This window comes from Hippichthys cyanospilos, chromosome 9 (assembly GCF_059441005.1).
Source record: "Hippichthys cyanospilos isolate Australia breed blue-spotted pipefish chromosome 9, RoL_Hcya_1.0, whole genome shotgun sequence".
NCBI classification, from domain to species: domain Eukaryota; kingdom Metazoa; phylum Chordata; class Actinopteri; order Syngnathiformes; family Syngnathidae; genus Hippichthys; species Hippichthys cyanospilos.
The window spans coordinates 18,372,386-18,394,488 of NC_142377.1; the positions used below are offsets into that span (position 1 = coordinate 18,372,386).

Below are 22,103 nucleotides of genomic sequence, written 5' to 3' on the forward strand. Positions count from 1 at the left end.
TCAAAAGTATTTTCGAGACTCACTACATCCCATATGGGTAAAGACAGAAACAAGCTGATGGCTCCCAATCGTTTTCCGTTAATGGGGAGTTCAAATTCTATGCGCTCTTAATATTTGCATCCCATCAACAATAAAAATCTCGACTGGTCAGTGGTGATTAAAAAAAATGGGAATAGCTGGCTGAGATGACCAATCACAGCTCACTTGTTGTTTGCGCTTGGTCATGTCACATTCACAATCTGATTCATGAGTGGTTGTTCACTGAGTACTTACCTGAGTAATTGTTTTTTTTTTTTTTTCAGTGGACAGCAAGTGGCAAAATGGCCTCTCCTGAGTTCATATTTCACAAATGCAAAATTAACAAAAATACTGTGTTTACAGTTAAATAGTGGGACTATAAAGACCATACATAGTGTATTTTATCCATCCATCCACCCATTATCTTGGCCTATCCTCACTTGGGTCGCAAGCTTGCTGTAGCCTATCCCAGATGTCTTCGGACAGTAGGTGGGTCTTCGGTTGCCAGCCAATCACAGGGCACGCCAAGGCAAATGACCTAAGTAGGCCACTTGATTTCACCTAAAAGTTATGTAGTGAAGACGTGTTTAGTGGCAATTTTTCTTCTGTTGTAAAACTCTGCCCAGCTCTTGGATGGGCTCCGGTTATATGCAGGTGTAGCTAAAGAAATGGCCGGTCCCTGCCTGTGTACTATTTGGGGCTGCCCTTTTCACCTGTTGCGGCGGAAGACTGCCTATTGTTTTCGGGTACGTGTAAGCGCACGCAAACCGGAAATTGACCATGCACTATACACTTAACAACCTTGTGTTTTGGGGACCGACATGATTTACATCCTTGCAGCGAGGCATGGTTGACAATGATGTCATTTAGAACCCGCGTGACGCTGAGCAGAAACATGATCGTGATTACGCACAGGCTTCTCCGTGCGTAAATGGTTTTCCACTTGAGCTACACGAGGAGGTGGCGGTGAACGAGCAGGAAGCGTTGGTGAGTGGGTGGGTGCCTGGGGGGGTTGGAGAGAGCAACCAGAGGAGGCGGATCTTCTTCAACCCCCACAGTTTGGACTGCAACGTGCTTCACAATGCTGACCATTTCTCCTCAAGCATTGCTCGCTGCTACCGAAGAGAGCGACCCTCCAATTGAGCGCAAAACTCCCTAATTCGAATATAGACGCGAAAGAAGACCACTTCGTCGTCATCACAGTGCCTGAGGAATTAATCCCAAAACAGATTCCCTTTTGGTAAGACATGTTTCCTTTTGTGTGTGTTTTGTTTTATGATTTGGTTCTAAATTACTGCATTTCATTGTGTTTGTATTGCCCATGCGTGCACTGCACTGGATTGATCCGGTTGAGGGGACCAGTAGATTAAAAATATAAAAATAAATCGAAAAGAGATCACACATTAAAGAGGCTGATAATTTGAGAATCATCTATCGGCACATAAAAGTAGATTATTTTTTTTAGATGACTCTTAATTTATAAGAATAATAATGATCATATTAATGATAACCGTAAATAGAAACAAGCTGTTTGAGAGCGCCAAGTCCACATGTCACGACCATGTGGCTCACTGACAGATTGTGCTCCATCTTTTATTTCACATGGCTGCAGAAATGTATAAAGTGCTCAGGTAATTTACGTTTTTCATTCAATGTATAAAATGCTTAGGTAATTTACGTTTTTCATTCTAATTTGTACGGCAGCATAAATATATATGCGTTTAAGAAACAGAAATCCAATAACTCTTTTGGTTAATCTTATTCAAAATCGTATGTGCATTACTTAATATCTTAGTACTGTATGTGCAAATGATAGGGACCTGTTGTTGCTGTTGACATATCTGCATTACACTTCTGTGGTTCTGGGTTTGAAGCTCTTTTCCCCCACGTATTGTGGCTTCCTTTCATTTTCTGAAACATGCATGACAGGTTAATAAGAAACAGAATTTTCTTGAATTATCACTGGGCATATGGAGATGTGTCCTACGATTGAATGGCAACCAGTCCAGAGTAGACCTGTCACTGTCAAATACTTTATAATCGATTATTGTAGCGATTATTCAATGGAATAATCGGCTCCAATTTTGTTTTGCATTGAAGTGTAATAAAACATTCGTATTACTTTTTGTTTACCTATTATTGTGGTGTGTATTTAATATTGTTTACTTATTCAAAAATAGCTAAACAACAATTAAACAATATCAAACGATTTGGCTAGTGATTCAGTCGTTGTTTTCAAAATAAAAGCAAGCGCGTCCAAATGTCTTATTTTGATTAAACATAAAAGATAATTGGTCAGTTTTCATGAAGGCCTAGTCAGCTCTAGTCCTAGTACATCACCTGATTCTTACCCATAGTCGGCTAGGAAAACTTCCAGCTTGCTACGATTCCAATGAGGAGAAGCCACTTTGAAAATGGATTCATTATATTTATTGATATTTTGTTGCCGCTGTTGTCGAATTCAACACAAAGGGCAAAAATGTTCTGTGAAAGTTTGTGGCACTCGATGGACACTTGATTAGGTACACCTGCACTACATGGCAGTGACATGAATAGAACCCAGGATGAGCATGTCACTATGATGCCTTCTAAAGCTTTTGTTAGTGCGGTAATGGGGTGCACTCACAAACTTACTGTGAATGCATAGCCCTCATCTGTTAGAATGGATGTCTGTTATATGTGGTGGCCTCATGGAATATGTTGATATTCTGATGTGGAGAAGGGGCAGGGGGGGTGCCACGTGCCCCCCCCCCCCACTTCACACCCCCCCATCATACACAACACACCTTTGCACGCCACTGCAAGATAATGAAGTCCAATCCAAGATGTGAATCAAAAATTTAGCAGTTTCTGTGTCTTGAGCTGTTTCTCGAAGCAATTTCGACATAATGGAGTGCTCTACTTGACTGCATTGTGCAGATGTGCGGGTGATTCCGTCTCCTTTAGTTTGCAATCTGCAAAAGTCCAACAGTACAGTACATCAGATTTGAGCTACACACCCACGATATGGTCATTTTTGGGGGGAGAATTATAAATGTAGTGTAGAGAAGTAACATCCTAAAATTTGGTGTATCTGTAGCTTGCTCAAGTTTTGCAGTTTCTGTATTGTTTTGAATGTGTTTGACCAATTTATTGGCCGGATCCACTGGCTATTTTAAAATCTGGAAAAAAAAAAAACATGTTTTGGGGCCAATTTTCGCCTTTTTTTTAAAAGACACATTAGTACATTACAACAACAACCAAAAAAACTGATTTTCATTTTTTTCTGCACATTTTTGTTCATTTTCCTCTGCGGTGAAGTTAATCAAAGTGTAAAACACCAAGTAATACAAAATATGTACTTTTCATGCCAAATAATAAAAAAAATCCTATATTTTAAATCTTTATTGTAACCATGGAGGGAGCAAAACAGTTTCATTAATAATATGCATTTGTACTTCAGATGTTTAAAATGATTTTATTCTTACAAATATTGTTGCTGAAAAAAAAAATCCAAATTGGTCAGTCTGTAGTTGAGAGTCAAGCGAGGACATTGTTTTTGACTTTGGCTCCCAATTTGAAGACCAACAACTAGCTGTATGGATTTTTCCTGCTGGTCAGCGACCTCTGCATGGCGCAGCAGTTCAAGCAGACGTGCACGGGTGTTTTCGTCAAACGGGAGACAGCCAGCTGCGCTGTAGAAATAGAACATCGAGGGTACAGCGGAAATTCAATGTCACATAATTAGTCCGAAAATTGTTAATCACGGACTAGGATTGATGTCTGTGTAAGGCAGCGCAATTGAACGCTCTTCATGGCAACAGTTACAATAAACTAAAGCTGTTTAACTTTGTTTTGATCTTCCGTGTGAGGGCCACACGCTCCAATCCTTTTGTCCACATTTCTGTACGGGATTAGCTAAATTGAGCGTTTAACAACTTTATTCAACCGTGATTTGGTGTGCAACATTCAGCTCTTTATTGATAACTAGATTTTTTTTTCTCCTCCCCACTGATTAGTGTTCTATATGTAGGGCTTGACTGGCCATCTGGGATACAGGTCAGATGGTCTGATGCGGACCTATTCATTTATTATATTGCTCTTTTTTTTTTAAGAATCCATCCTTAGCATTAAAAGTGGCCTGCAGTTAGTTTAAGTTCAAGCCATTGTTTCTACACCATACTTGAGGCCAACCACTAAGTTTCCGTGATGGCTCAATGATGGAAATATACTACAAATGCTGTGTGAACAGACATAACCGTGGCCCCAATTTTGCTAATCTCTGTTGGGAAGAGGTTACTGACAATGGACTTTGGATGGACAGGGAAAATATTTGCTTGTTGTAGAAATGTGGAACAAAGACTATGTTGTATTTTTGTCAAATGTTTCATAGATGTCTCTGGCAATGTTCAGAATAATTGATTTGGTTTTCGCCTTCCCTCAGACTCCTTTTTTGTTGTACAGAATCTAATGTTAAATGGGCTCCTTTCATGAAGTCTTCTGACTGGAAATTAAACTTACTCTCTTACTGGCTGACTTTTCTTAGTGGAAGCAATGTAAGTCAGGTGGCGTGCTTTATATGTGGAAAAACAAAAACAAAAAAATCATTTTAAAAATTAAAATCATCAATTAATTAAATTAAAATCGAGCCCGAGTTGTGAGTGATTCAACAGCGCCTTTGCAAGGCTGAGGGTCATTATTGCACTGATTGCTTGAGGCATGAGAGTAGCAGAGTGTAAATGCAATATTTAAACCTAACGCAAGTGTAATAGAAACCTGAAATGTTCCTCAGCAATACAGTTGGGCAGACGCAACGATTCATGTTGCCAACAGCTGGTTACAGAATATTTTTTCATAAAAATGCCAACAAGCAGGTGGCCCACTTGTGATTAATGTCTGCTACATGTCTCCTCATGCAACTAACTAGTCCTGACTACATTTACAGTGTGCCCTTTTGTTCAATGTATTTTTTTAAAGCTCACACGCACCGTTGTTATTATTTATGACTTATCCATTTATCTTAAAAAGACAATAATACTGTATTTGAAACATGAGTATTTTGAGCCATGCATGTGGTCACGGAACAAAATAAACTAATCTTAAGGCATAGTCGCAGTTGGGCAATTACCAGATCTGCTTTTTGCAGATCTTTTTATGGAAACTGTCGGCCATTATTTGCAGAAAAGCCTGCTTATTCACATCTTTCAACCTATTCAACCTATTTTCCTGTTTTTTTTTTTCACATTTATTTCTTCTTTTTTTTTCCACAGCAATTATTAAGTTTGTTTCATACTTTGGCTATTTGTGTTCAGGCCCTATTATCTCAAAGTTATGGGAAAATCACAAATGTTGTCTGAGTTAAAATGAAGAGTATATTTGATGTTTTTACAATGATGATCATTTTTACTGTTTAATTTTCTACTATATGTATAAAATATTAAATCGCACTTAGTGGATGGTTGGAGTGATAGTCAATTGATTATATATTTATTAAATTTATGTTGCTGCTTATTAATATAGAGATTTAAGGTGAGTTAATCTTTTGAATTGAACGCTTTCGAGTCTTTGTGCTGGACTGCAAACTTATAATGAACATGTTTACAACTTAAGAGCTAAAAACAAAAAGTCAAAAGTGAGAATTAATGAAAAACATTTAAATAATGGCTTGTTCTTAATAACTCAACTCTCCTATTGGCCTGCCTGAAATTGCAGGTGTAATCAAATGAAGTGGCTATTGAGTCCATAGATATTGATGCTGTGTTGCCGTCCTAAAGTAAACTGCTGACAGGGGAGCATGTGTTCCTGTGGACTGGCAAGGCACGTGGCCGAAGATGAGCTGACACTGCCAGGCGCTCTGGACAGAACCTCGTGCCTGTTCTTGATCGACCATGGACACATGTGTCACCTCCCCTAACCACTTGTCCAATTGACACAACGGAAAATGTTGGGAAATCTTCAACAGTCCTGGCGTCTATGTATTTGCTTGTACATTTTCCACTCACCTGTTCAAACATTTCAAAATTCGCAGCGAGCCGTGCAGATTGAGCTCCAATAAAGGAAAATTGATCATACAATAACTACAGAGCCCCTCATGCTCAAGACTCTGCAGAAGAAGACTTGGCATTTTCATGTAAGAGCTTTAACAAAAAAGAGACTTCAAATTGATTGATTGATCATATATATATATATATATATATATATATATATATATATATATATATGATCAATCAATCAAATTTTATTTGTATAGCCCTAAATCACTGAAGTCTCAAAGGGCTTCACAGATGAAAAGAGATCATGTCGAGACTTCTTTTTCAAATATATAATCGACTTTTATTATGGTTCACGTCACAATCACAGAGAATGGCTCTGCCTAACTTGTTGTTGATCAGCCACACAAAGACTTTCCGTCTTGAATATTGAAGTGGTTTAATCTGATATGAGTGTCCGTGTTGACTGTTTTTCCGAGTTTTTGTCCAAGCCAAGAGAGGAGGACAAACTGCTCCTATGAAAATAAAAAAAAACATAATAAATAAAAAAAAAAAGGTTAAAAAACAGAGAAGGGTTATTTCTCAGAATCATCTTTTAGATCCGTCTCAGGATCGGGACTCGAGAACCCATTCTGATTTGAGTCTGGAACAAGGGGTAATTTTCCAACTTCTCACTTTATATGTGGGTTAGGTAGGTTAGGTAGTCTACCCATCAGCACCACACTCCAGCAGTATCTGTGAGGCCCCGTGGAGATAACATAAACTCTTAGATTGTTCTCCAAAGATGGACAACTAGTACTGTGTATGATTGGATGATTTGTTCATATGAACTACTGTGACATTAAGTAAGTAGCCAAACCATGTTGTTTGTCCACTTTGCTGTTTGTGTAACACATTTTTCTTCTCCATTAGAGACACAGAATTTCGCTGACAAATAACGATCCAAAGAGTGTCCGCTACTCCTTTGACGATGGAGCAAGCTCAGTCAGAGATGAATATCTTATCCAATGGGAAAAGCCATAACCTCGGAGACGACATTGACGGGCCGATGAAGACGTCGCTGGAGGATGATTTGTGAGTGTTTTTTGTTCTCCACGAGCATGTCAGGGGCAATTTGTGCCATGAATTTGTCATTGCTAATGATCTTTGTAACAGGTTAGGCGAGTGTTGACTAAATGCCTGTTTGCTTTTGTTTTTATTATTGCATGTTTATTTTGTTGCCTCAATGGGTGGATCCTTGCACAGAAATGGCACTCAAACAGTAAGGTATGATGGGTTTAAACATTTCAACTTAATGTACAGTTGTTGGTCTGAATGAATGATACGGTTTGAACAATATTAACAATGGAGCAAGTTTTTAACATTCACTTGAAGTTTTGTAATGTCACCCGTCCCTCATTAGATTTGATGACCCCGACGGAGGGATGGAGAATGAGGAATTTTTGCCCAGTACTGATGGAAAGAAACCAGTTCGATTCACAGACGTGAGAAAATACAAGTCTCCGCCTTGCCGGTTTGTTTATTTGTTATTATATATTTGTTTTTCGCTTCAGTTCGAAGGGAAAACCTCCTTCGGTATGTCCGTCTTCAACCTTGGCAATGCCATTATGGGAAGTGGAATTCTGGGATTGGCTTATGCCATGGCCAACACTGGCATACTCCTCTTCTTGTGAGTAGTACCAACAATACTCTGTCCTATTTAGGATCAAATAGAGTGACAGTATGAAAAGTGTGCGATTTTCAACTTGACAATAATGGAAAAATATCTTTCTAAAACTGCTTAGTTAAATTCAGCTAGCCATTAGAGGCAAAATGGTTTGCATGGCTCACCTTTTTTCTGGGTTTGGTCATGTGATTTTTGCTAGCTGAGCTGTGTTTAGTTGCTACCTGAGCCCTAAGTACATGTGATGTCGTTTCAGTTGACAGCAAGTGACAACATGTGTTTTTGATACATACCAGTACTTTTACATGAAAATGAATTTAGTTATCAAAAGAGTAAAGACTAAATATCTTTTGGCTGCTAGAAATGACTAAATTGGTTTAGTATCCCTTTCATGATGAGAAAGGCCTCCCGAATTTAGCATACGGAATACCAGTTTAATGGTCACAGACAGTTTTTCAACATCAAATTCTCAAAAGTCATCTGACCTGCTTTTTTTGAAGCCTGTCTTAAACTTACGGTTTTGTTACAGTACAACATAATATACAACAGTATTCAAGGCTATAGATACCCACACATTGATGGAAATGCCATTTCTCATAACAAACAAGCGAGTGAACCCACTGTTCTGCATTCCTATTTGGTCAGAGGGTGCACCCACATCTATCCCCTTTCCCAAGCTCTTAGCTCTACTCTGTATTTCTGGGTGGGTGAAAACCTTGTAAGCTGACTGACATGTTTCTTGAGGCTAAACCCTGAGAAAGCTACAGCATTTAAATGTTTCGAATTGTGACTGTGCGCCTTCTCAATAGACGGTTGTTGTACTTAATGAAGTGAAGGTAGCATCTGCAGAATGTCTTAGAAATTCAAAATGAGAAATCAACAAAAAAATGTGCCATTATAAACCACTACAAAAAAGCACTACTAAAAAAATGCCAATTTTTGTTAGGTTTATCTCATTGGCTTGTCCCAGGTGAGGCATGGATTTTAAGGTTAAGGCCAAACGTTGAGGTAATAAAGATTCCATGTAGGTTGATAATTATACATCCAAACAGAGGTTAGGAAAGCTTGCTGCAGTGCCAAATTTTGAAGTCTCAGTGCATGAAAGTAGCTCAGCCAGCTGAGACGGATATTAGCGTCTTTAGCTATAACAATCCTGACACGTTTACACCCTGCATTCAAGCAAACAGGCGGGCAGACTAAATGGCCAGCGGTTGCCAAGTTCACGTACCATGAGGACATGAATGAGCAAATCCAGATCCCACATTAGGGCTGCATGTTGGACTATTTTGGGCTGTGGCCTTTATGGAGTCTTTAAGGGAGTATACATATTGATGGGTTTATTATGGGACATGTTCTCTTTTGAAATGCTGGCTATCAATCCTGATGCGTTTTTCTCTGGCTCAGGTTTAGGGAGCCTCATTTTTAAATGATTCTTTCCCGAGTTTGAACCATTGTAAAAACATAAATCAATAATTTGTGCAGTAACATCTTAACATCATTAGTATGAGCAGAAATTAATGGTCTAGTTAACAGTTTAATTCTAAAAAGCAAATGAGAAATTATGCACTGTGGTTCCCCATTAATGCTTCTTTTAAAAAAAGACATTTCATGAATTTTCACAAGTACTTAACAACATATGCAGGCACAGTCAAGCATAAAAAACAAAACAACCGCTGATGTAATCTGAAATGGTGAAACATAACACAAATACACAAATTGCTTTACTGTTTTATTACAAAGGAGCATTATGGCAAATGGCAGCTACATAGCTAGCAAATGGCATGAAAAGCTAACACTACAACAGTCTAGATTTTTACTCAGTGCCCTTTTTTGTCAAACATCAAAAACAAATGAACTCGATTGTGTGACAACAGTCGCGCATGATCCAAACAAGCTCCAGAAAAGTTCCAAAATAAAACAATTATGTAACACATCAAAAATATAACACATAACTTAATGCCAGACAAAAGTAGTTGGAAGTAGTTGAATCGCCTTAGCAATGAGTGTAATAAGTAGAATACATAATATTATATGTAAAGTTACTTACTTACTCTAATTAAATCATGTTGCAGATTTCTTTTGACTGCTGTGGCTGCCTTGTCCTCTTACTCCATTCATCTGCTACTCAAATCTTCCGGCATTGTGGGTAAGAATGTCTTAACCTTATTTAAAGAAGCTTTCAACATCACTGAACAGTCAAATGATCGTCTCCGCTACCAATTCATTGCAATTTATATAATGAGTGATACTTTTTGATTTCAGGGATTCGAGCTTATGAACAGTTAGGGTTCAGGGCCTTTGGTACTCCTGGAAAAATGGCTGCAGGCATTGCAATCACTCTGCAGAACATTGGAGGTGAGACAGCGAATCATCTTACACTGGGATTCATTTAAAACATTGAATTTATCGCACCATTAGCAGGCATTTATGACATCAGCCTCTGTGAAATGTATCCCTAGTGTTTAAGGCAATATTTTATTCAAACTTAGATGAATACTTCAAAACTGATAAGACAGCTCTTTACAGTGTAGATGTATAACATCCGTCTCGATTTTCAAAACGTGAGTGAAGGTGCTATTTATATGTTTCACTCATCAGCAGTTACCTTGTTTGGAAATTGAAGGAAAGCGCCATTACAAAAAGCGTTTGTTATTTAGAAATAACAAAATGGACCAGGTCCTTCATAGATGTGTTTTCTTTTGCATTTTCAAATTTGAAATATGTAAAACAGTTGATTTTATTCATAAAATAATCATTCAACAATTGTTCTTGTTTTACCTTTAGTTAACCGTTTATCCAAAGTGCTCTCATCTAGGGTTGGGTTGCGGGGACAGCAGCTTCAGCGTACAAGATGGTCCCAGCAGACCCTCACTATATGTTTGGGTCTGCCAGGGCAGACCGGCATGCTTCTCCACCATCGGAGCCCACACACCACCATGTGGTGATCAGATGACAGCTCCGCCCCTCTCTGCACCCGACTATCCAAAACATGCGGCCGCAAATATGATGACATGACTACAAAGTCGATCATTGAACTGCAGCCTGGGATGTCCTGGTGCCAATTGCACATATGGGCACCCTTTGAACATGGTGTTTGTTATAGACAAGCCGTGACCAGCACAGAACACCGCTTGGTAGGGGTGGGTGGGCCGTTCCTCCCAATTACACCTCTCCAGGTCTCATTGTCATTTTCGACATGAACATTGAAGTCCCCCCCTGCAGAATGAGGGAGTCCCCAGAGGTAGGGCTCCCCAGAGAACAAGCTTCTGTAGCCAGGGATCAGACTGCCAACTGCCTTTGTCTGCTGTCCAACTCACACAGCACTCGACCTTTGGCCTCTCCCACAAGTGGTGAGCCCATGGGAAGGGGTGATTGTGGGAGGAAATCAGAGTTTCTTGAGAAAACACACACAGGCACAGGGATAAAATGCAAACTGCACAAAGGAAGGATAGAAATTTAACCTGGGACTTCTGAACTGTGAGGCGGATGTTCTAATGAGTCTGCCACCATTCCGCCCAAATCAAGAACTAAAATAATCAATTATTCCAGGTAATAAAATACAACAGTAATTATTTTACAATTTTATTACCTCAACTAATCAGTTATTTTAGTCCTGTAGTAGCTAGAGTTATCATTTACTTTAGCACTTAAATAAATCAGGAACTAAAGTACCGGTAGTAACATAACTGATTACTATAGGACTTAATTACTTAGAGTAATTGACTACCCTGATCGTAAATTACTAAAACTAATCGATTACTCGAGTACTTAATTACCTGTAATAACGGACTTTAGTTATTGTTTGATTTTGTGCCAGTTACTGTATTTTTAGATCCACATTAAGTCAAACACTTGGAAAAAAAAAAATTTGCCTAATCATCTCTTCATGATATTTGTGGATCATGAAATCATGAACAATTATTTTACAGTTAAAAAAGAAGGATGGTTGATGCCATATTTTAGGAAAATAATGATAAATCGTCCATAAATTGTTCTACTTCTCAACGTTTTTTATTACAGTTGGGCCCACACATGATTCTTTTTTTTCTTTGTGCCACAGCCATGTCCAGCTACCTCTACATTGTCAAATCTGAATTACCTCTGGTCATCCAGGCGTTCTTGAAGGCTGACCCCAACGCAGAGTGAGTATAGCAACATGAATAGCGCTACACTCGTGACTTCGCAGTGTTCCCGCTGGTCAAGGGCTTACCAGCTGGAATTGGAAAGGTGTGATGAGAATGGATGCTTGTGATTGAACGAGCATGAAGGGGGCTTGACTGTCGGCAGATTTGGTGTGGGCGCAGCGTGAACCTTCAGTCGGGCCATAGACGCTCTGCCGAGCGCACAGCCCTGCTCTGAGTTCCAGCCGATTGTAATTAAAAAAAAAAAAGAACGAAAAATACAAGCATCGCCCTCATAAATGACTTATGTAGCACACCTACCACAGAATTAAGTGTGGATGTACTACTGGGTGGGCAATGGAAGCACCTTTATTGTGAGGGTGTATTACGGTTATGAAAAACGTAATTGCTTTGAAGTTTTATTTGTTTGCAAGGTTGTGACCACAAATACCCCTCAAATAGGTCACGTGACAAATTATTAAGTCACATTTTCTGTGTCCAATTGGTTTCTTGTATGTCAAATCAGACGCACAAGATGTGACAAGTGACAGTTAACAAATACCTGTATAAGAATGTTGTTATTGATTTCTTCTCAAATTTCATTATTCATTATTCATACTGGTCCTATTTTGCCAAGTGGACAACTGTTTAGATGTACGCAAAGTGTACCTAACGATTATATTCTTCCTGTTTATCTCTGACGAACTGAAAATAATGGGCGTATGTCTTGTGTACATATTGTCCATATTCAACCTGCCGTTTCATCTCAGCTGAAGTAGATCAGCAAGTAAACATTTTGCCCCGGACTTTTCTCCTTCGATCTCCCGGGGGTTTTTGATGAATTTGTGGGGGAAAAACACCACTTTCAGGCTAAAAATGCATTGTAATGCATTGCGTTACTCTCATTTGTAACAAATACAATATTTTTATTTTTTGTGTGTAATATATTACGCTACTGCGTTAATGCATTACAGTAATTATATTACTTTTTGAATGCATTACCTCCAGCACGGCATCTAACACCGACATTCCAATTCACTCAGTATTTTTTTTACTCATTTCATGCTGATATTTTTTTCCTTTTTAGGGTATGCCAAAATATATTGTTAAGTTGAATGACTTTTCACCAGATACATAAAAATAAGTGATAGTAACAGGCGGTGTGACACAATGTCTTCATTCCAAGTGTGAGGACAGGTTGCCCCGGAACCGCCCCTCATCAAAAGCACATACGCTGCTTGCCGCACCTCCTGTTCCTTCAATTCATGGCGTTGAGCGGCGAGCATGGAATGCGAAGCAGGGAGTCGTGTTTTTTTTTTTTTTATTTACAGACCCGCTTCTTAAAATAGCTGGCGATGACTTGCGGCTGATGAACAAAATGCCATCTACCACTTAAGAAGTAATTAAAATACTAGGATATAAAAGTATTTATAGTAGTACAAGATGCAAATATATTTCAAGAGGTAAAAATAAAGTGAACTTTGATTTGTCACACAAGGAGAAATTGAAGTCACATACATGAACTTGCACTTGACTCTTCTGGCACCAAGGCAAACAAAGTGTCACATATCAGTTGGTTACTGAATGCACATTTGAAAAGTAAAGATAATAACACTCAACAGGAGGTTTTGTCAAATATGAGAGCTACCTCGATATCATACAAAAAATAAGTTCAAATTTATCAACGGTCATTCATGGTTATGTTATCAAGTACAATACAGATAACAGTATACTGCATAACTGTAGCCATCTGGAAAACTGAAAAAATATTGCAAAAATTGCCCCCTAAATTGCTTCATTGATATATGATTAGTAATTTAATCTTCTAATTAAAAATATGCAAAAGCAGAAATAACATAGGACACATTCAGGATAGTTACTGAATTATTATTATTATTTTGCCTGCCATTAGGAGACACTAAAGCAAATGTTTGTATCTGTTCAATGTGTCATTATATGGATCAATTATGAAATACAACTGAAAATATGTTCATCAAGGGCTGTGCTCAAAATGAGTTTTATGAATAGACTATTAAATAGAAAAGATTTATAAAAAAAATACTGAAAACTAAAAGTAATGATTATATTTAATGAAACCCGAATGGTCCTTATTTTTACTCAGAAAACCTTCTGGCTACGACCCTGCATAGAACACATTCCATAACTACAAAGACCTCTATTTTTCTAAGGACCAGAAATATATTTTTTTCTTTTATTCTGTATACGGATATACAATATAAAATGTGAAAATCAGGAACTATAATGACCTGCTTTAAAGATGACTTGCAATTGTTGGGCTCAGAAAAGACACACATGCACACACACGCAAGAAACACACTCTTGAAGCTCAGTCCTGCTACGTAGATGGATGCCAACGATGGATGTTTGCACTTTACCATCATCGCCCCCTTGAGATGATATTTGTCTTCCTTGGCAGGCCAGTTGACGAATCGTTTTTTCCCCCCCACCATTAAGCACATCGTTGGCCGCCTGCCTCAAGGACCGATGACAACTGCGTATTGTCCATTTACTGTAAACAGTCGTGGAGGCGTGTAAAAACTATTAAAAAAAATGCTGGAGGGCCATTCAACAAAAGTGTAGGTCGGCAATGACGGATGCAACAGTAAACATGCTCCAAAAGCGGTAAAATTTGGGATTCGACCAAAAAAATTAAACATTTATGATCGTGTCAATTGTTTATGCTGGCATTATTTCATGCGTTTGAAATTAGAACAACCAACATTTGCAAGTTCTTGTACCATACACACCGTGTTTCTGCAGGGATTAGTTGAAATGTCATCATTGGCGAGCTTGTTGAATGCGGGGGGTTCACATTTGTAGCCGGTGAGTCAGAAACATGATTGGGGACTGAAATCGAGGCAATGCCAACATTAGCTATGTGATTGCAGCCGTGCGTGTTTTACAGGCTATGTGGCTTGCGGACGTCACATCAGTGTGTTGTTGGCTTAAGCTTGCCCTTCCTTGTGTGCAGCTGCACGCGTTCTCATAGTAAATCCTCAGTTATGTTGGATTCTATTTCAGTTCCAGACTCGGTGCATAAGCAAACTTCAACTTGAACATTAAATATATCAATATACCGTTGTTTCACGTGCACATTGAACAATATCTTTGTTTACATTACATTCTAAACAATGAGCTGACATTTTTTTCCTGTTCTTAACAGTCTTTGGTACTTGAATGGCAACTACCTGGTGATCATGGTCTCTGCCAGTGTCATCCTGCCCCTGGCTCTGATGAAGCAGCTGGGTGAGTGGATACTCGATCCCCTTGCACATACTGTTTGACTCAAAGTTCAAATATGCTTTCACACGGTAGCGGTGCGAGAGCATTTCACTTGGGAAGCGTAAACGATTAACCTTTCACATAGTTTAGAATGATCTGGATCACCATTTTCGCCCCCTTTCTTATAGCAATCTTGCAAAAGCTACTGCATCTTTCCTTTGTTGAAGACTCTTAACTCTCTGTACAGCAATTGAGAATATACAGTAAATACGACTCATCTATGAAAAAAAACAACAACATAAGTTGTATTTTGGGGAGTAAAATTGTTTCTTTAAAATTTTGTAAATAAAATAATAAAATAATAATATATATTAAAATAAATATTAAAATATTGTAAATTATTGAAACAGCATTGCTAATTAGCACAACGAAGCAAAAGGTTGTTGTTCCAAAACAATGTGCTATGTTGCTTTTAATTATATTTTTAAATAAGTTTGATTAATCAATGAGCCACTAATTGTTTTTATTTCTTTTTTTTTTCTTTGTTAGAAATATGAAACAAATACAATTTACATGCTAGCTAAAATCGGTGGAGCAGTGGTTAGTTCAGGGACCCGAGTTCAGATCCACCTCACTCTGGCTTTCTTGTGTGGAGTTTGTTTATTTGTTTTATATTAACTAATATTTTGCTGAAATTTGCTTAACCCTTGTGCTCAACGTTTGTTATCTTGACATTTTGAGTTCACCCAGCTTTTTTTTTTTTTCCAAATAAAAATTTGCTTTATTATCTCTATTTGTTTTGTGATTGGTGTGCACCGTACCCATTGTGTACTTTTCTTGAATAAAGTCCAATGAGATAGACTACACGTGCAGTAGAGTAATCAGATGGATCGGTCCTCAAAAAGCAACATGTCACTTTGATCCTGGAAAAGCAACATTTTTTACCTGTACACTTTTTACCTGTAATGATTTTACGTCATACGAACAGTTGCGAAAATAAACAGGTACCAAATTAGAAATTGTTACCATTCAGGCTCATCCCTCAAAAATTTTTCATGTTGTTCAAACCAGACTTTTTTTTATTGTTAGTAAAGTCCCTCATTCCTGCTTTTTTTCAGGTTACCTTGGCTATACCAGTGGATTTTCTCTCAGCTGCATGGTGTTCTTCCTCACTGCGGTATATAAAAAATATAAATGATCCACTTGTTGCGAATTTTGCCATTCAGCTGCTTTCAAATAAACTTTACCTTGTAAATGTTATGGTGTATCAAGGTTTTAGGTTTTGTGATAATATGCAAAACACAATATTGATGCTTTGCTAACATGGTTGCCCTCTCATTATTTCTTCCTTGCAGGTCATCTACAAAAAGTTCAAAATCTCCTGTCCCTTCGAGGAGTTCAATTCGTTCAACAACACCGCGGCCCACCACGGCCTGAATGTGTCGAGCCACGCTGGCGATCATCTTTTGGCTCATGAAGAGGACGACGCCCTTTGCGTGCCGCGCATGTTCACCATCAATTCACAGGTGAGCCCTCAAACATGATGTGGAACTTAAAGGGTAAGTCAAGCCAGTTATTTTTTTTTTCACAATAATATGTCTCGGGGCCCCGTATGTCTAAACATGGTATTCTAAAAATATATATATATATTTTTTTTTAATATAAATTACACTTCAAAATCTCCTTTTTTTCCCCACCTCATGGGGCGGCCATTTTGACACTTGCAGTTGACTGAAAATGACATCACTAATGTTCAGGCAATGGCCAATCACGGCTCAGCTTGCAAATGTCACGTAATAAAAAAAAGGGAGCCGTGATTGGTCTTCACTTGAGCCCTGACTTACTTTGTTGTCATTTCATAAGAAGCAAAATGGCCGTCTTCTGAGATGAACAAAAACAAGTGGATTTTCCTGCTTGCATAGAATGTTATTATTGAATATTTTTGACCTGATTCCCTCGCTTTTAGATGATGTCAGTGTTTGGGAAAATTTTACGGTGCGCGCCTTACTTTGTCGGATGAATTTACGAAGTCGATTTTAGGTCTACGCGGATAAAACAACGTTCATAATTCCAGTGAGGGAAAACATCTATCCACCATCTTTGAAATGAACATCTTGCTCTGATCTTGTAGGCTTAATGTATTGCGTGCTTCTCCACAGACAGCCTACACCATCCCAATCTTGGCTTTCGCCTTTGTTTGCCACCCAGAGGTCCTCCCCATTTACACTGAGCTCCGCAAGTCAGTTGTTTGTTTCCAAAATGCAAGTTTGAGTTATATTTAACCTCAAAATGCATGACACACATCTTTTTGAATCGCAGCCCCAATAAACAGAAGATGCAGAAGGTGTCCAACATCTCCATCTTTGTCATGTACACCATGTATTTTCTGGCAGCTCTCTTCGGCTACCTGACCTTCTATGGTGAGTACTATTTGAGTAGGAATTACATATCCACAATTTGGTTCATTATTTGCGGTTATCAAAAGGAGAGAGAGTGCTATTTTTAATTGTATGCAAACAATGTAAATGATAGGGTTAGGGTTATATTTAGATCAGTTTTATCATCCATTTTAAATGATAAAAGCTTCAAAATGTGGTAAAAAAATGACACTGACTGGCCTTCTTATTAGGTACACCTGCACAAGCATTCGATCCAAGTATGAGCTGTCAGTGATTTCACAAATTCTTCTGCATTCTGCTGGATAAATAAATGTCATGAAAAGCTTATCAGAGCATCTAAACGTATTTAGGGTTCGTCAGAAGCACATACTCTCAGTGACACAATTTTGAATATACTGTAATTCGGTCATTTTGAACACTTTCCATTTAATTACCATTATAATGGCATTCACACGTGTCCAGCTATTTATTTATTTTAATTTCCCCTAAAAAATCGTTTGAACATTTGTGTGTGTACTTCTTTTCTACTGTAAATAATATGACCAATATATGAATAGCAGCTGCTTTTCTAAGAATGAGAACCTGTTGATGAATAGTGTGCCAATGAGATGGGATGAGATGCATCTCTATATTTCAATGTTTGCTACCTTTCTGGATTTCTTCCTGCAGACAAGGTGGAGCCTGAATTGCTGCACACTTACAGTCGCATTGATCCTTATGACACGTTGATCCTGTGTGTGCGTGTGGCTGTCCTCACCGCCGTCACGCTCACCGTTCCCATTGTGCTCTTCCCGGTAAGTTTTGCTTTATTATGCGTGGAGACTACTATATAGCATCATAATGTGGCTAATCCCATTTTGCATTGTGCGCATACACAGGTGCGCAGAGCCATCCAACAGATGTTGTTCCCCACCAAAGCCTTCAGCTGGTTGCGTCACATCGCCATTGCTCTGATTCTGCTCATGTTTATCAACATGCTGGTCATTTTCGCTCCCAATATTCTGGGCATCTTCGGAATTATCGGTTAGTTGGGTGCAAAGCACCAACAACACCAACTAATTCAGTGTTTTTTATTTAACAATTTTAATTCAGCAACATACATTTATACTTAAGTCATAGACATTAGGTAATATTGATGAAATTAGATGGTTAAAAAAATTGTTATCAAAATAAGTTTTATAATTTTTGTGCTTGGGAAAAAAAAACTAGTTGGCTCAATCCATCTATCTGTTTTTTTGGGCTGCTTATTGTGTGTGTGCTGGTAGGACAAAGAGCTTCACAAAATGAAGCAAAGAACTTCCCAAAAAGCACTAGGGCTGTATTATCCAGGGGAAAAAAAAAGTCACCGCAAACAATCTACAGAGGCTCGATTTTAGGTGTTCAAATTTTAACCGTTAGAGGGCAGTCTACTCGTGAAGGAGAAGAAGCAAGTGATTTAAAGGGCATTATTTTATATGTAATGCACATGTAACATTATGTATCACAACCATAATTATATGGACGCTAAAGCTGATTGAGATTGCTAACCTGTTAGCATAGGCAACTCATGTTGAGACATATTATATCATTTTTTAAATCGCTGAGGGGGCATGACTAATTCATTTGATGGAATAATTAATAGGATAATTAATTTTAAAGATATATATGAATATAATTATTTTATCCTTTGCCCAGATAATAGTTTTGCATGTCTTTATGCTGTTGCTGATGTTTTGACTGTTAGTAAAAGATCAAAAAAAGAAAAAATCTTTATCTTGGCAGGCCAGTGACCACGTTAGATACACTTGACAATCTATCACATTTCTACTGTGCACATTTCTATTGTGTTTTTAGTGCTTGTACAGGTGCACCTAATGAAGTTTTTTAGTTACGCATATAGAATGATTATGACTTACTTTTTCCGTCTGTGTTTACAGTCTGAGTAATGTTTGACATGCCTCTATACCTGTTCAGTACCCTCACATGTAAATCTAAAAAAATGTGACCATTGCATGTTGACATAGAAGTGTGCGTGTGTGTCGGGGGTGGTAAATATTACTGTAGCTCTCATTTCACGGAACTGAGGTCATGTTTCTTTGGCTACGGGTGAAAGTTGAAAGTGTTTCTGTGTACATTCTGACAAGGACGTTTTCAAAGCAGCCGTGAGCTTGACAAACATGCAAGGTTTAAAACATAGAGTGCCTTTAAACATACCTAGTGGTATGGAGCTGGAACAGAGAGACTTCTTTTAATAAACGTTCACGCCTATGAGTATCAAGTCTACGTGTACCAAAGTGATAGATTCCTACCTAAAATGAGTGCATTGCTGTCATTATACAAATAATTAGAGATGACTTTTTTTTTTTTTTTTTTGGTTCCAGGTGCCACGTCTGCTCCTTGCCTTATTTTCATCTTCCCTGCTGTCTTCTACATCCGCATTGTTCCCAAAGAAAGTGAACCCATGTCCTCTGTTCCTAAGATCCTGGTGAGTTCATGAAGACCAGTTGACCACGTGAAGCCTTTGATGCATTGATGATGCTATTTCTGAACTTTTTTTTTTTTTTTTTTTTTTAGGCTGCCTGCTTTGCCGCCATGGGCGTCTCCTTCATGATAATGAGTCTTAGCTTCATAATAATCGACTGGACGTCGGGGAGCAGCAATGCCGGCGGGGGCCACTAGAACCTGTGTGAGAATTAAAAGCCTGTTCATAAAAATGCCAAGCAACATATCACACTTGTTTTGATAAAGCTGAATTAACATTTGACTGCAATGTTATACATATACAGTACATTCACTGGCCACCTGATTAGGTACACCTTATAATACTCAGTCATGAGAGAGGCATTTATAATTTTACAACCCTATGGTAGAAAACTTCACTGTATCACACTGATATTTTTCATGTTTTTCCTACTAAGGTAAGCAAAAAAGCAACTAACACTTTCGAGTGGGATGCAGTGCAGCTAACTACATACGTACACTATATATATATATATATATATATATATATATATATATATATATATATATATATATATCATTTGATTGTGGCCATTGAGTGTACAAGAGCAGAAAAGTGCTCTTTAATTTCACTGATTTACTAATGCAATGATAAGCTTTAAGCTAATCCAGCCATGAGCATTAGCAACTGGTACTGTAAAAACAATATTGTGTAAATTTACAAAGGGTCTAAAAGAGGCAAATAAGTTATTTTCACATTCACAAAGAAAGGAAAAATCCTCAAAGAAGAGTGTATTTATATAACTGCTGCTTTATTTTTTTTAATTCAAATGGACTGTGTTAAAGTTAATTTCACAGATATATTTAGTATAATTGGGTTTTGATTTATATGATGACATAGATCATCGTATTGCAGTATTTTTATTAAATCTTTAATTGTGCATCACTCTGCACAACTATAATCAAACACAGGGTCCTTATAAATATATATATATATATATATATATATATATATATATATATATATATATATATATATATATATATCTCAGTGGAAATGACTCAAGTGCCAAAGGACAGTAAATGTCTTAGTCTTGATTTGTGTCACTGTTGAGGTTTTATATACCTTCTAGGTTTTAGAAAGAAAAATTCCAAATTCCTTTCCTGAAAGTCAGAGCAAAATGAATTTTCAACCACTGGTGGGTTTGATTGTTATTTTAGCATCACTATTGTGAGAATAACATAATTCTGTCATGACATGTCTGTTGAAAATAAATTATATTTTGAGTATTTCTACTTATCTGATCACCCGCTCATTTCAATCTGAATTCATTTCGAGTTTTCAAATTTTATTATTGTAGTGATTGCTTATCGTTTGTTTTTTGTTTTGTTTTGTTTTTAACTCACAGCATTAACAACATGTATATACTCGATGTACTTTTTGTGCTGATATTTTTTTCCGTGGCAATACATGATATACAAGATAGTTTCAAGTGGAAAAATACAAAGCAGATTCATTCAGAGATATTTTTTAAAAGAGCTATTTTCCTCTAAGGAGAGCTGCTTTTGCCCAAAAAGTATTTTCTATTCTAAGAGCTCACACACTTTATTTATGTATACATTTTCTATTTGCTGCCATAGCCACTTAGATAAATTAGAAAATACTTTCACAGGTAAGAAAATCAAGAAAATCACTGTCTGTCCATTTAAGTGAGTTCAGTTCTATGTTGTGAAAAAAAGTTTGTAAATTGAAAGGATAACGCCAAAAAGACAACCAACTACCTACTGTTTGAAAATAAGTCTTGTGATGTCAGTGAATAGAAGATGTCAAAAATGGAATTATTATGCCGTTATTGTAAGCGATGTTACGATACACTCATGTCAGGAAATCAATTTATGAATGGCTTTTTGAGAAATGACATTTGGCTTTATATTGATGATGTGTATAAATGTGAACATTTTATATATAAAGGCATACTGCATTTGTGATAGTAAAGTGTAAATAGCAGGTTTTAGATTGACAATAAAACATGATTAATGTTTTTATCCATCCGTCTTGTACTCCAACTTTATTATTATTTCTCAAAGTGTTTATTATTATTCCTACTATGTATTGCCACGTGCCTTTATTCCTGCAAGTAAAACTCTTGACCCCCCCCAAACAGAACTGCTATCAACGATTTTACTGTCAATATTTTAAAATAGAAGCGTTGACAAATATGGAAAAGTAGTACAAAACAAAATCAAATTT

The 22,103-nt window shown here is 37.5% G+C and overlaps 1 protein-coding gene across 1 annotated transcript; it reads left to right on the plus strand.

The window, feature by feature from the left end:
• The first annotated feature begins 1,045 nt into the window (after window positions 1-1,045).
• LOC148419288 (sodium-coupled neutral amino acid transporter 3-like) lies at window positions 1,046-21,902 on the plus strand. Its single transcript, XM_088423811.1, has 17 exons — window positions 1,046-1,258; window positions 6,900-7,061; window positions 7,233-7,253; window positions 7,390-7,471; window positions 7,541-7,656; window positions 9,723-9,796; window positions 9,913-10,005; window positions 11,711-11,792; window positions 14,956-15,038; window positions 16,133-16,191; window positions 16,370-16,540; window positions 17,174-17,253; window positions 17,334-17,434; window positions 18,083-18,207; window positions 18,292-18,436; window positions 19,774-19,877; window positions 19,967-21,902. The coding sequence occupies exons 2-17, from the start codon at window positions 6,958-6,960 to the stop codon at window positions 20,069-20,071; spliced, it is 1,545 nt and encodes a 514-aa protein (XP_088279937.1). The 5' UTR covers window positions 1,046-1,258; window positions 6,900-6,957; the 3' UTR covers window positions 20,072-21,902.
• Window positions 21,903-22,103: the final 201 nt, after the last annotated feature.

What these genes read in the sequence shown, in the direction of transcription:
- LOC148419288 (XM_088423811.1), top strand. Translation starts at nt 6,958, where the DNA reads ATGGAGCAAGCTCAGTCAGAGATGAATATCTTATCCAATGGGAAAAGC. An exon ending in AATGGCACTCAAACAGTAAG is followed by an intron (nt 7,254 to 7,389) that starts GTATGATGGGTT and finishes GTCCCTCATTAG; the next exon opens with ATTTGATGACCCCGACGGAG. An exon ending in TGGTGTTCTTCCTCACTGCG is followed by an intron (nt 16,192 to 16,369) that starts GTATATAAAAAA and finishes TCTTCCTTGCAG; the next exon opens with GTCATCTACAAAAAGTTCAA.